This window comes from Tetrahymena thermophila, assembly GCF_000189635.1.
Source record: "Tetrahymena thermophila SB210 genomic scaffold scf_8254697, whole genome shotgun sequence".
Classification (NCBI taxonomy): domain Eukaryota; phylum Ciliophora; class Oligohymenophorea; order Hymenostomatida; family Tetrahymenidae; genus Tetrahymena; species Tetrahymena thermophila.
In genome coordinates, this window is record NW_002476463.1 from 1,537,156 (window position 1) to 1,550,828 (window position 13,673).

A 13,673-nucleotide genomic window follows, 5' to 3' on the forward strand; every position below is an offset into this window, starting at 1 on the left:
TCATTTCTTTTTCTTCATGTTTTTCTTTCTTTATTCATGAGCTTTTTCTCTAAGTTTACGATCGGCACGCTGATGATTTTCTAACAGCTCTTTGTAGGTTTATCCATCTTTTAAGTTGCGATCTTTAAGGTATAAGATGTCTTGACGATAGTTACAGTCACTGGGAATAGGATTTAGTTCATGCTCTAACTTAAATGGGAATGGATTTTCAATATCAAACCATTTAACATCATCAATAAAAATTTCTTTATTCCAAATACCTGTAATTGTAGAGACTTATTCTACCACATCTTCTTTCATGTTAAGGCCTTAGAATTTATAATAATGGGGATGCAAGCTTTTCAATTTAGCTATAAACTTATCATTTACTCTATAAATACCACCAGCCATATAGTCCATTGTGCAACCAGCACTTTTGAAGAAACCTTTCTTATCAGGGTTGACTTTAATATCTAATACTAGTTTATTTTTAATGTCATAAGCAAGGTATTTACCATCAACTGACATGTATCTAGTACCAAAGGCTGTGCCATTAAGACTACCTGGAGCCTAGATTAAACCAATTTCATTTCCGGTTTTATGGAATTTTACAAAGACATTACCTTAGTTAAGACCAGTAACAGAATTTGCATGCATTTAGGCGATACTTTCTAAACTGCCTGTTAGTTTGTATGAATCTGTATAATAAGAATAAGCACAAATTGGAGGATGATGGCAAATTTATTCAGCGTAAAAGGGATAGCCATCTAAACGACCTTGATAAGTTTCTCCTAAAATGGGGTTAAAAGGCTTTTCTAAGTCTAAGTACATAATAGTTGTTGTAACAAGATAAATAGCGCAATTTTTCATTTATTCAATTGGATCTGTTAGCTCAGCTGCCTTCTTTAAGTAAATTGGAGCAAATGCACAACTGTAAGCGAATCTTTCTAAATTAGAACGAGGTTCGAAAATATCAATAGGCAGTGAAATACTGGTTATAGATTTACCGCTTAAAATATTGGAACCAATTTTTGATAATATGAAAGATATAACTTTTTTTTAAGTGTTAATTTTCTCTTAATTTAAAAAAATGAACTTGCCAGTTTTTAAATCACGTTCCCAATCTTTTTTAAACTAATAGTGACCCTTTTCAGGATCTGATGTAATAAATTATGGTTTAGTGTCAATGCGGCCCATATTAAACTTCTAGTCAAGACATATCTTCCAATGCTTATTCTAATTAACAAATTCAATAATTTAAGGAATAGTCATACCAGCTAATTTATTTCCAGGCTTATTTATTTCTTACTATTGTTCAATGAGTGCTTGAGATTCTTCAATAATATTTTTGGATTTTTTATTATCGTCCTTATGAATTTCCTCACAGAATTTGCTAATCTCTACATTTAATTCTGCGTTTTGAATTTCTTCTTCTTCATAAATCTTTTTAACTATTTCTTTTTCTTCTTATTCAATTTATTCAAGCTCAGTCTTGCTGCTAATTTAACTAGAAGTAGGTATATTTTCCTCTTAGTTTTCTTCAATTTTGGTCATTATTTTATTTTAGTTAATAACTATAGAATACTATTGCTAATAAGGCAACTGTTAAGAGTCGAGTTGTATGCTTTAAAACACTTTTTTAAATTTTTTAAATTATAAAAATTAGATTTAATTTTTAAGTTGTTTCTTTTTTTTTTTAATGTTGATATTTGTCAAATAAATAATTTTGAAATTTATTAATTAAATAATTAATAATATTTATCAATTTGTTCTATCTTTTAAATTAAAGAATTTTACAATTAAGATATGTATGTATGCAAAATGAAAATTTATTAATTAAAAAAATTTGATTTGTGTGATAGACTAATGAATAAAAGTAAAAATTTTTCCTGTTTACCATTATTAGGATCGATTGATTTATAAAGTTAAGACTACTAAACAGATTCTAATACATTATGCTTGCGTCCCTTTTCATTTTAAGTCTTCCTGTTTACGGCTGTTTATTTTTATAAAACACAAAATTATTTTTAAAATTTCCCTTGCGGATGATAAAATGATTGTAATTTCAAATAGTGATTTTATAGATGATTTTGTTTGGTTATTGTTAACCTATCTTATCATTTTTGTTCTAATTTCTCTCCTAAGCTTAGACTTAGGAAAACACGTACAAATATTTTTAATTAAAAAAATTGAAATGTTTCACTTAAAGTCAGTAGTTACTATTAAAATTGATTAAATTTAGCCTGTCATTTCATATTTTAAGACTAGAAGAAAAATCTTTGACATAGTTAAAATTTTGAAAATTAATTTTCGCTATTTTAGGTTTTATTAGGGGTGCAGTGAAGGATGCTTTAATTTACCTAAAATAGGTCTAACATACATTATTCATTATAATTCTATTTCAGCAAATTAAAATAGAATAATAAAAAAGACTTTATCGGATCAGAGTTTTTTTAAGATAGTTGCAAAGAAAAGAGTTCCTGATGAGGAAATACAAAAATTTGGTTTCTATTTAAAAATTTATTTTGCTTGAAGATAATTTTATCTTTTAAATAAAATTTAAATATACAGTTTTTGATTATTTTAATTTTTTTGTTACTTATATAATATTATCATTCCTTCAAATATCCCTTCCCACTCTCACACACAATCAGAAAATATTGATTGATAAAGAGCATTACTATGTAAACTGAGTAATAAATGAATGAATAATCAATTAATTAATTAATTTCTCTTTTCTATTCTAAATAATTTAAATTACTTAAGAGCAAATTACTTCGTATTTTTAATAGAATATAATCTAAAATAAATCTTATCAATTAATTTAATAATCATCTTACTTAAATCTCCTATGTCAAACATGTTGATTTTTATGCTCTTCTAGAAGCTCTTTTGAGTTATGAACTAGCCCAGATTACAGAAATTGTTGATATATGCGAATGTGATAGAAGCATCCTATTCCTTGTTAGAGTAACCTGAATTGTTATAATAAAAGTCACCAATCATTAAAGATCTGCTTTCGTCATCCTTATGAGTTTTAAAGCACCATACTACATGTTCGATTTCACCGCGGACAATAGACATACTAGTAGGAATACTATCATATTCTATAGATTTATCAATCAAATAATAAGATTAGTCTTTGACGAAGGCATGTCTTAAGTAAACGAAATCACGAGGACGATACATAATTCCAATACCCTTATGCTTTTAATAAATTATGCATGTTTGCTCATTTTTCATTATATTAAGAACCTAGATTAAATTTCAAACAAAATAATTAATGATTACTTGTTAAATTACTTTAAATTTATCTAATTAATTAATTAATTAATTAATTAATTAAGTCTATTTTTAGTTTAAAAATTCTTTGCTTAAAAAAAAAAGCTACTTTAGTTTCAGCAACATTGCCATTCCACTTGCTGTAGTCGTCAACATTACAAATTGAGTTAAAAATTTCAAAAGCAGAAACACCTTAGAAAGCCAAGAAAATCTTAAATCTGCGAGGATCTTCAGTGCTTTACAACAAACTCATTCCATTATTAAAGCTTATGCTTTTGAAATCTCTCTCATCTGCCATCATTTCTAATTTGTAAGAGTTTAAAAATTATTAAACTGCTTAAGGTGTTTTTATTTCATCAATATGCTCTAAGTATTAATCTACGTCAATGCTCTGTGCTAAAGTTTACTATTGAAGAGCTTAATCTACTCTATGTTTTAAAATTTACTTTTACTCTTCCGTTTTTTGTATTTATCTTTATGTATTGTTGTCTTTATTGATAGGAGAAGGAGAGTTTGTATTTCTAGAAGGTGATTTTGATTCAATTCTTTAATTATTTAGTTATTGCTATTATATTTGTGGCTTTAGCAATTAAGATTGTTGCTGTTATTATTACTACTGTTATTCTTATTGTCTTTTTTAGGCCTAGCTTTGATCTATCTATTTATATTAAAAAAATTAAAAAACTGGTTGTTATTGAATTTTATTTTTACCTAAATTTGTTGCATTTTTTCAGGTTTTTCTGTACCCTATTTTTGCATAGGAGAAGAAGAACTGGAAACTACAATCTATTGTTGCTATTTGGATGATGGAGATGAAGAAACATCGTTTTAGATTTACTTTTCTCCTGCAACTTAAAGGTTATTTTTGGATGAGGAGGAAATTTCTTGCTACTAAGAAGATGACTTTAATTCTTCTTTTTTAGTTGCTTTATGCTATATGCTAAGTTAAAGAGAATCTGTAGGCTTCTCTGCTTTCTCAAGCTATTCCTCTTTTAAATTCAGCTATAGACTAGCTCTTCTCTTTCCTTAAGTGTCTTCGGAATCTTATTATTTTTGCATATTTACTTAGCTCTCACCAAAAAGGTCTTAAGAAGATTTAACTTAAACTGATTAAACTCCCAACCTATCAGGAATTAAATTATTATCAAGGAGCTGCTTACTTAATAGGCGCAAAATGCTATCGTGCCATAAACGAGCTCCATCAAAATTGACCCATCCAAAAAGCAACTATTTATATTTATTCTATGGAGAAAGTGAATCGAGAGCGAAAGCTTAGTATTCTTTCTTTTACCCTACCCATTTAACTGAGTAAGTGTTGAGATTAAGCTACTTTTGCTTCTTTTTTGAAAGTACAACAAATTATTTATTTATCTCGTCTAAGCGTACTTTCTTTTCTTTCCAACGCTTAAGTGTTAATGAGCGCATATATATGTTACCTTCCTTTACTTTTGATTGATTGAATTCTTCTAAAATTTGTTGGAGCATATTGTTGAAATAATTAATGCGAAATTCAGTATCTCCTTTAGTAATTTCTTAGATTACTGCTTCTTCTACAAATAAACCCTTTAATTTTTCCTCTTCTTTATGGGCATGTTTTGGCTTCTCTACCAAGTCTTTAATCCATTTTAGTATTTACAATCTTTTAGCTCCTACAGCTTATTCAGTGAATATTGCCACTAATTCTTTATTCACCTAAAATGCTTCAAAAGTCTGCTTCTATTATGCACTCATATGTATACTTTGTTAATATAGTTTATTACTTAAAATGATTCTGTAAAGCTATTTTCTTTTTTATTGTTTAGCTATTAAAAAATATTTTCAAGAATTTCTTTATTTATTTATAATTTCTGTCTGATATTAGTTTTTAGCTTGGAATTAATACCTATAATATTATAGCTTTTATTGAATATTTTATTTTATTAATAATTATAATTGCATTCATTCCCCATCTCCAATTCTTACTTTTCTAAAAAATTGAATAAAAGAACAAAGGAAAAAAATAAAAAATTGATAAGGTCCATCATATATCTTTATTTATTTTTTGCAGAATTTGTTTTTTATTCCAAAAAGAATAAGCATCAATCAACCACGCATTTATATAAATTTGATGAATTTTTCTGATAACTCACTTTCATGAAAATTTAACTAAGGATATTTATATGAATGTAAACATAAATAATATTTTTTGATTTTCTTACTTACTTTTATTTATTAATTTAAAAACCTCACTTTCATTAGTAAATTTTTCTTTAAGTTAATTTACCTATTTATTTATAAATTAGCTTAAACTGAAGTGTACTTCTCTTTTAATATTATTTCAATGATAAAAATATACTAATTCAAAAATACTTATTTATTTAGAATAAGAATTTATTGAAACTGTAAGATTATGCATTAGAAATGCTTGTTTAAAGATTACAATATAATAAATAACTCTAATGTGTATTATTAAATACCAATTCAAAAAAACCAAATAAAAAAATTAATCATAATAAATACTTCAAAAAAAGTTTAAGTTTTGATTATTCACACATACAAAAAGACTAACAAGCTATAATAAATAATTTAATAAAAAATTAAAGGAATATTATTGTAAGATAAAGCAAATAATACAAATTTAAAAATAAAAAGTACTTAATTCGCATTTGGAATAAAAGTATAATGAAACTATGACTTATTAATATAAACAAAAAAAATTAACATACATAAATAAAATTGATTTGAGAAAATTCACTAAGTATTTTTTAAAATTCCTTATTGTTTCTGTGCATAAAAAATATTGTAACCAACAATAAATAATAACTTAAAGGAAATATTTTTTACTAATATAAAAATAAAAATTTATTTATTGTTTTCTTATTTGGTGGTTAATGTAAGGATAAGATAAATAACAAATTTCTAAATTATTATATAAAATTCAATGTAAACTATGAGCATTATTTTGACATTTTTAGATTTAAAAAATTGGGTGGTATGATTGGAAACATAATTTTTTTTGAAGCAATTCTTTTATAATTATATTAATTAATTTTAATGTATTTTATACAAAATTAATGTTTTAATCAATAATTTAAATATTTGATTACTCAAATATTAAAAGATAATTTCTTTAATTTTTTCATATATAAATATTGTAAGAAAATTAATTTAATATTTACAAATTTAACAAATTCTTTCAACTTAAAATTGGAATTGTTAATCAATCAATCATTCATTCTTATTTATTTTAAAATAATATATTGTCAGTCTTTATGTCTTCATAAGTGTTTTGGATGGTGGAGGTAATGAATTTATGTTCTTTTGGTGGGCAAGTCAGTTCTTCAATTCCATAATAGTCTGTTTCTTCTTTCTTTTTTAGTTTTTAATAATTTTAGAGCACATACTAATTCTTTTCTAGTTCTTCTTTTCTAAAATTGTTTACAAGGTTTCGAATCAGATGTGGATTTGCTTTTTAAGCCAATTTCCCACCATTTATATGAATGTATTTCGGCATAAAGTGAGAATTTATGTTATCGATAACTTTCTATCTTTTGTTAAGTCTTTCTTAATTCTCTATTTCTTATCTTTCCACCTTTAATTTATACTGGTACATAGTGTCATAGAAATTTATAGATTACTTCATCGACTCCTATGTTTATTATTTTTTAATAGTTTACTATGTATCGTTTAATGTCTTTTCTCCAAACTAAAACTCCTTAACATGTATCTTTATATTTTAACTTTGTTTAGAAACCTACTTTTATACACTCATTGTGCAAGCTTGCTCTTTCTGCAACAATTATTATTATTATTATTGCTATTAATATTCACTTTAGGAATTCAAAGAATTCATAATAGGTAGAGTATTTGGAAGTTGCATTCTATTTATAAGTAATCTTTATCTTTACCTTTTAGAAACCATGTCTTAAATATCATCCATGCTATTATTCTGAATTTGTTTTTTATTACTAATTGATTTTTCATTTCTGATGCTGTAATCAAAACTTTATTCTTAACTTTTGAAAGGAGACTGCTGACTGGTAAACAGCGTACTTCCATCCTAGTGTTCTTCATAAGACTCGTTTTTACTTAAATTTTAATATTTTTTCTTACTTCTGGGATTTTTTTAAACAACTTAATAATAATCCACAGAATTTCCTCCTAATTCTGAGGAAGAACATCTGGAATTAACACTCTAAAAATGAAAAGTGTTATTTATTTGGTTATAGTTTTAGATTTTATTCCTGTTTACTCCTCTAATTCTCTAATTAGGTTTTATTGGGCTTATTTATTTATCACCTACACGAATAAGAATTTCTTCGTTTTATTTACAAAAATTAGAATTTGGGCTTAATTCCCCAACAGAAAGGTCATTCATACTTGTAGGAAGATTTTCTTAGCTTAATTCTGCCATAGAATTGTCATCTGATTTTGAAATGTTAAATTGATTTGAATTAAATGTATTCCTCATATTGAGTAGTATTTAAGGAAATTTGTTCTACTATTTTATAATTTTCTAAGATTCTAAATCTCTGTTTAAAATTTACTCGTTGACTTTATCTTCGTCAAAGCTGTTGTTTATCAATTAATTTATATGCTGTTGCACTTACTTTGAATTTTTTTATTATTCATATTCTTGCAGTCCTTTTCTTTTTTAGCAATTTTATTTTAATATTTAAGTAAATTCTTTTGTTTTATCTTTATCCTTTGTAAATTATTTATTCCCGTAGTTGCTATTAAATTTAGAGAGAATTTTTCTTTATTTCTCTTAAATAAGTTTTTGAGGATCTTCAATTAATTTACTTGAGTGCATCGATTTTTATAAGTTAGTTGGATTGCTATTTGATGTATCGTCATATTTACTCCAAAGACTATTCTATCTACTCTATATTTTTGATAAAATGCTTAAATCATTGCTTCTAACTGTATCATTTCTCCTTACTGTGGATCTATTTTTCATAAATATAATTGTTAAAAACCATATTTTTATTTTAAATTAAAAAACATTTAAATTTCCATTCTCAGAAAAGAAATTAATTAATTTAGTTAATTTTAATAAAAAATTGATTTTTAAAATGTTTTTATTTAATTTTTTTCTTTAAGTCAAAATATTCAAATTAAATACGTAGGTTAAGAGCAAATAGAGAAAGATTGATTTGTTTTTTATATTCTTTAGATGTGTTTTTGCATTTGTTCTTCTTATCTATGTTTTATATCAAACTTTTTCACTAAATGATCTTCATGAAATCTAGATGGATCTAAGTGTTTAAATATTGGCACAAGATTGTCTTTGTTGAGGATTAAATGCTTATGAGTTATCATTCCTTGATCTCCCATATACCTTTTAAATGTTGGTTTCTCTTCTTTTAAAGAAATTTTCTTTTTTTCATCTAAATATTAAAAGGATTTTTGAATAATTGTTCTGTATTGCTCTATCTTTTTCTTAAGTTCCTTTTTTTCATAAAGGTTCATATTTTCTTCTGCTTTAAGGAAATTCTCTATCCTGTTTTTTATCAGTAAATTATGTAAGAATAAAACAGTTTTAAACTCATTGATCATTTCAATCATTTCATGAATCTTTTCAGTTTAAGCTAATTTTATTAAATCACCTAATTTACTCAGTCTTTCCATTAAGTGTTTGAATTTTTTTTCAATTTCTTTTTAACTATTTTCTTCCACTCTTGAGTCTTTCATCAAAAAATCCAAGTACTCTATTTCTTTATGGCTACTAATTGAAATATCAATATTGTGTTCTCTTTTGTTTTAGGTAAAAGCATTTATGCTATGTCCTGTATACATTGTGTTCGAAGAAGATTTTATGCCATCATCTTTATAATTTATTGATTATGTGTATTCAATTTAATTAATTTTTGTATCATATTCTATCATAGAAGCATTTCCCATGTAGTTTTTGCTATCCAAGTTGATGAATTTTTGTTCTATCTCAAGCAATCTATGCAGTAAAGAATTTTTGATATTTTTATTTAGGACTTAATGCTATTCTTCTGACATTAACTTTTCACTTTTAAAAACTATTTCCTCGCTACTGATTTAGATTATCTATAAGTATTTTTCAAGAAGGTTTTTAATAAACTCTTTATTCTTTTCTGAAACTATTTATTCATAATCCAAAACTTTGCTTATTTGCTAAATCAATGTCGTAAATAAAATTATATTAATCTTGTTATCATCAATTTATTTCATCATAAAATCTTTTTCGAATTAACTCAATTTAGGTTTATTTTCTTTTTGGTTATCATCAGGCATTTATTGATGTAATATCATATTGTTGAAATCAGAAACCATATTCTTCAAAAATTTCATAATATAATCCATCGATACTGTATTAGAAGGATTAAATTTTTCTTCGAATTCTAATTTTTCCATCCATTCCTTAATTACTTTGTCTTCTATTTGCTTTGTATGATCTTCAAATTTCTTGCTTAACACCTAGAAATTAGGTAATAATATTAAGCTTTTTTGATATTCTTTTTTATGGATTCTCTAATTATAATTTGGTTACTTGTAATAACCATTAATTTGATGAATCCATTCAACATATTTACTCATTTCCGACTAGATTCTATTCTACTCGAGAAATAGTATATCCCTAGAAATAAAGCTTTCGTTCATATCGATAATTTATTTAATAATATCAGCGAAAAAAGTATTAATATATATTTATAATCAATCTAGCTTATTCTTAATTAAATTATAATTTGCCCTAAAAATTTAATTGGATTATATCTAATTGCTAATAAATATATTTACTGAAATTAATATATTTATTATTAAGCTTATTTACTGTTAAAGTATTAATTTCTAATTCTCATATCAAACACACAAATACATTTAATTATTTATTTAACATATTTACTTTTAGTATTTTTTATATGTAAAATAATAATAAATAGTTTATTTTTTACCATTAATTTTCCTTTCATATATTTTTTAACATCCATTTATTTATATAAAATCGATGATTTGGTTACATTTTTTCTAAAGTATTTATCTGACTGTTTAATTATATTTCAAGACTTTTTAACTGAAAAAAGCCCTTTTATTAAATTATAAAAATATCTAATAGGCCATTTATAAGTCTCATTTACTATTATTTTTATTATTAAATATAAAAATATCTTTATTTTCTTGCTTATTTATTAAATAAAATAAATAAATTGAATTTAAAAGCCTATTATTTAGCCATAAATTTATCTCCTTGTTCAGATGATCTTCTATCTATAAAACTCATTTATCATTTTATTTTACTAATATCAAATTAAATTAAAAAAATCTTTACTTTACTTGCTTATATATTAAATAGAATGAATTAATTGAATTGAAAAAAAAAATGTTCATACTTTATTAGTATTTTAATAAAAATATTTATAGTTTTTATACACAATAATAAATCAATAAAAGAAAATTCGATTAAGTTTAAAAACGAAATAAAAATATTTTGTTTGTAAATTCTGAATTTATTAAATGAAATTTTACATAAAAATTTATTTTGGTACTTTAAAAATCAAATTTTTTTTATATTTTATATAAATGTAAATATAAATTTTATTTTTTATAGTCTATTTCAATTTTATCCATTAATGTTTATGAAAGGCTTCTTAATAGACATGAAGCTGTTGTCAGCTTTAGAGATAGATTCAGAAAGATTCACATGATTTAATCTTGCAGAGTGGAAGTGAGCTTAAGCACAGACTTAACTGTGTACTTGGTGATTTTACAAGTAAGATTCAGTTGAGTTTTGCATGGGTGCTTGATTGATATTTTATTATTAACCGTTGCTTAGTTAAACTATGGGGAATTATTGAATGTGTTGAGTTTGATTTCCTTAAATTAATTGAGGAACAACATTCTAGATTTAAGGATTAGTAGCTTGTAAAACAGCGTTTTATGAAGAGGGTTCTTATTCATTTAATTGCTTTTCTTCTAAGTTTCTAGCAAGTTCAACTCTTAAATCTTATGTTTTAAATTATTAGTCATCAACACTAACTGTGAAATCCTTCAAATCAGTAGCAAATGTTTAAAGATAGAAAATAATAGAGTAGGTTCCAATCCATTCAGCAACTGCAAGAGCCCATTTCTATTTTAAAGCTAAGAGAATGATAAAGAAGAAGACGACATACCAAGCTTTAGCAAAAAATTTTTTTCTGTTGTAGCTGCTATTAGACATGAAAGCAGGGTTTAATTTTCTAAGTTATTAGCAAGTATTGAAGTTTAATTGGGTATAAACACAAAGGAAAATGAAGAATATGACTGCACAAGCACCATGGAATTAAGTAGGAATGTGTCCATCATCAATAGTAGCAATTGTGAGGCCATAGAAAAAGAATCCAACAAAAGCAAAATAATTCATTTTTTTGCTCACATTAACAACACCCATCATGGCTTCAGACTAAGCTCTCAACCACCAGTATTAAAAAACAAGCATTATTAACCAGTAGAAAATATTAGTAAGCAAACCGATTCTAAAGAATATATTTTCAGGATAATCTGTACCAGCAGAAGTGATCATGCATGGGAACCACTGTTGGTGACCTAAAGAGCAAGCTACGACATACTTTTTTTATTAAAAAATAAACTCATTATCACATTTTTTATAATCTCAGAATTAAAATAAATCAAACTTTTAGATTTAATTTTGAAATTAAATTAATGTTTAAGATTCTAATTAAAAAAGGTATTTAGAAGTAATAAATTTATTTATATTAGATTAATTGAGAAGTATGAATATATTTATATTTAATTTAGATTATCAATTTGATCAAAAAATACATTAATTTGTGAAGGAATTTTGTTAATAATAAAATCTAAAAGGACAAAGATATAATTATTCACCAAACAAATTGAATTTTTAATTAAAAAACAAACAATCAATTAAAGAATTATTTACTGTGATAAAGATGGCAAAAGCAGCTAAATAGCAGCTGATGTTAACCATCATAGAGACACTAAAACTGCCAATTACTTCATTTAACTGTTTTAAAATAGGGAAGTAATAAATAGGTTATGGGTGAACTACATAAACAGGACTTTAAGCACCTTAAACTATTTATTAACCCTATTGCAACAATTAGGCATTTTGAGGGACAAACTGCTATTAAAGCTAAATAGGAGCAGTCGTCTACATTTCAATAGATTAGTATCCTTATTGTGGATGTTGAGGAGTCTGCAATTAAGGATAGTTATGATTAGGTTATTGACCATAAAAGTGAGGTTGAATTTGAGGATTTATTTGTTGGTACATTTTTTATCAACTTTTCTTGTTTATCAACTCTTTCTTTCCAAAATCTTAAGCTTAATTTTACTTGCTTTTGTTTTATTTATAAAACTTTTTGTGAAATCTAAATTTTACTCATCAAATCTTGAAATTCTTTTACTAAGTATGCTTGCAACCTCTTATTTTCAGAATTGTCGCAATATTTGCTCTGGTCTGATTTCCATGAATTTATTTTGGGAGGTTATGAATTTTGGTTTAGTGTAAACATTTTTAAAGATTTTTATGTCTTTTAAATAATAAAACAATCTTTTAATTCTAAAATTTAGATTTGTTTGTGCCATTTTCGATTTACATTTTTTATTATGTATTTAAAACCTAATATATTTATTTAATATCATACTCCTTAGATTAACAATCAATAAAAGCTCAACATTCACCAAACCAAACAAAACTTACATTTTTTAAATAACTAATTAATTGTATTTGTAAAAAATAAAAATTTATTTTCTTCTTCCATTAAATAATTTTCAACATTTTTTTTTAAAATTAAAAATTATTCTCATAAAATAAATACTATTTTATAAAATAGAATTTTCTTTATTTAAATATCAATTTTTTAAACAAATCAGAGATAAAAAAATAATTGCAGTTATAAAAGAATATTTTTATATCTTTAAACATAAAATTTAGAGATAAAAAAACAATTAAATGAATAATTTATTTATTTTATGTAGATTTTCTTATTTTAAAAATATAATTAATTTATTTGTTGCTTTTGTTGATTTGCTTAACTTCTTTAGAAATATTTCTAAAATTATTTGAGCATGCATTCATATTTTTAATTAAAGACTCAACATCTTAATAGAGAAGGAGCAAACTTTTCATAGTTGGAAAAGAAACTTCCCATTAATTCAACAAGGTAGTAAGTATCTATGATACCGCAAGTTTCTCTGATAGAGTGCATACCCCAAGTAGGTGCACCAATATCAACAGCCTTAATACCACATCTGGAGGAGATTGCAGGACCGATAGTAGAACCACAAGGACTATCATTTTTAACAATGTAAGCTTGGAGAGGAACATTTACTAAATCGGCACAGGCCTTAATCAAAGAAGCACTGACGGAGTCAGTAGTGTATCTCTACTAGGGATTAATTTTCAATGCAATACCTTCATTAATTTTAATTTTATGGTTTTC

At 24.8% G+C, this 13,673-nt stretch overlaps 3 protein-coding genes across 3 annotated transcripts; all 3 read right to left on the reverse strand. All coding sequences in view use genetic code 6, as the record gives it.

The window, feature by feature from the left end:
* On the reverse strand, positions 1–4,992 carry TTHERM_00355330 (oxysterol-binding protein; the record flags this gene model as incomplete). Its single annotated transcript, XM_001010431.3, has 5 exons — positions 1–1,613; positions 1,877–1,975; positions 2,820–3,234; positions 3,371–3,919; positions 3,973–4,992. The coding sequence occupies 5 exons, from the start codon at positions 4,990–4,992 to the stop codon at positions 1–3; spliced, it is 3,696 nt and encodes a 1,231-aa protein (XP_001010431.2).
* Positions 4,993–6,472: 1,480 nt separating this feature from the next.
* On the reverse strand, positions 6,473–9,873 carry TTHERM_00355340 (hypothetical protein; the record flags this gene model as incomplete). The annotated part of the gene is made up of 2 exons (XM_001010432.2): positions 6,473–8,189; positions 8,366–9,873. 2 exons carry the CDS (start codon positions 9,871–9,873, stop codon positions 6,473–6,475), a joined length of 3,225 nt encoding a protein of 1,074 aa, XP_001010432.2.
* Positions 9,874–10,825: 952 nt separating this feature from the next.
* TTHERM_00355350 (Frag1/DRAM/Sfk1 family protein) lies at positions 10,826–12,502 on the reverse strand (the record flags this gene model as incomplete). Its single annotated transcript, XM_001010433.3, has 2 exons — positions 10,826–11,815; positions 12,149–12,502. The coding sequence occupies 2 exons, from the start codon at positions 12,500–12,502 to the stop codon at positions 10,826–10,828; spliced, it is 1,344 nt and encodes a 447-aa protein (XP_001010433.1).
* Positions 12,503–13,673: the final 1,171 nt, after the last annotated feature.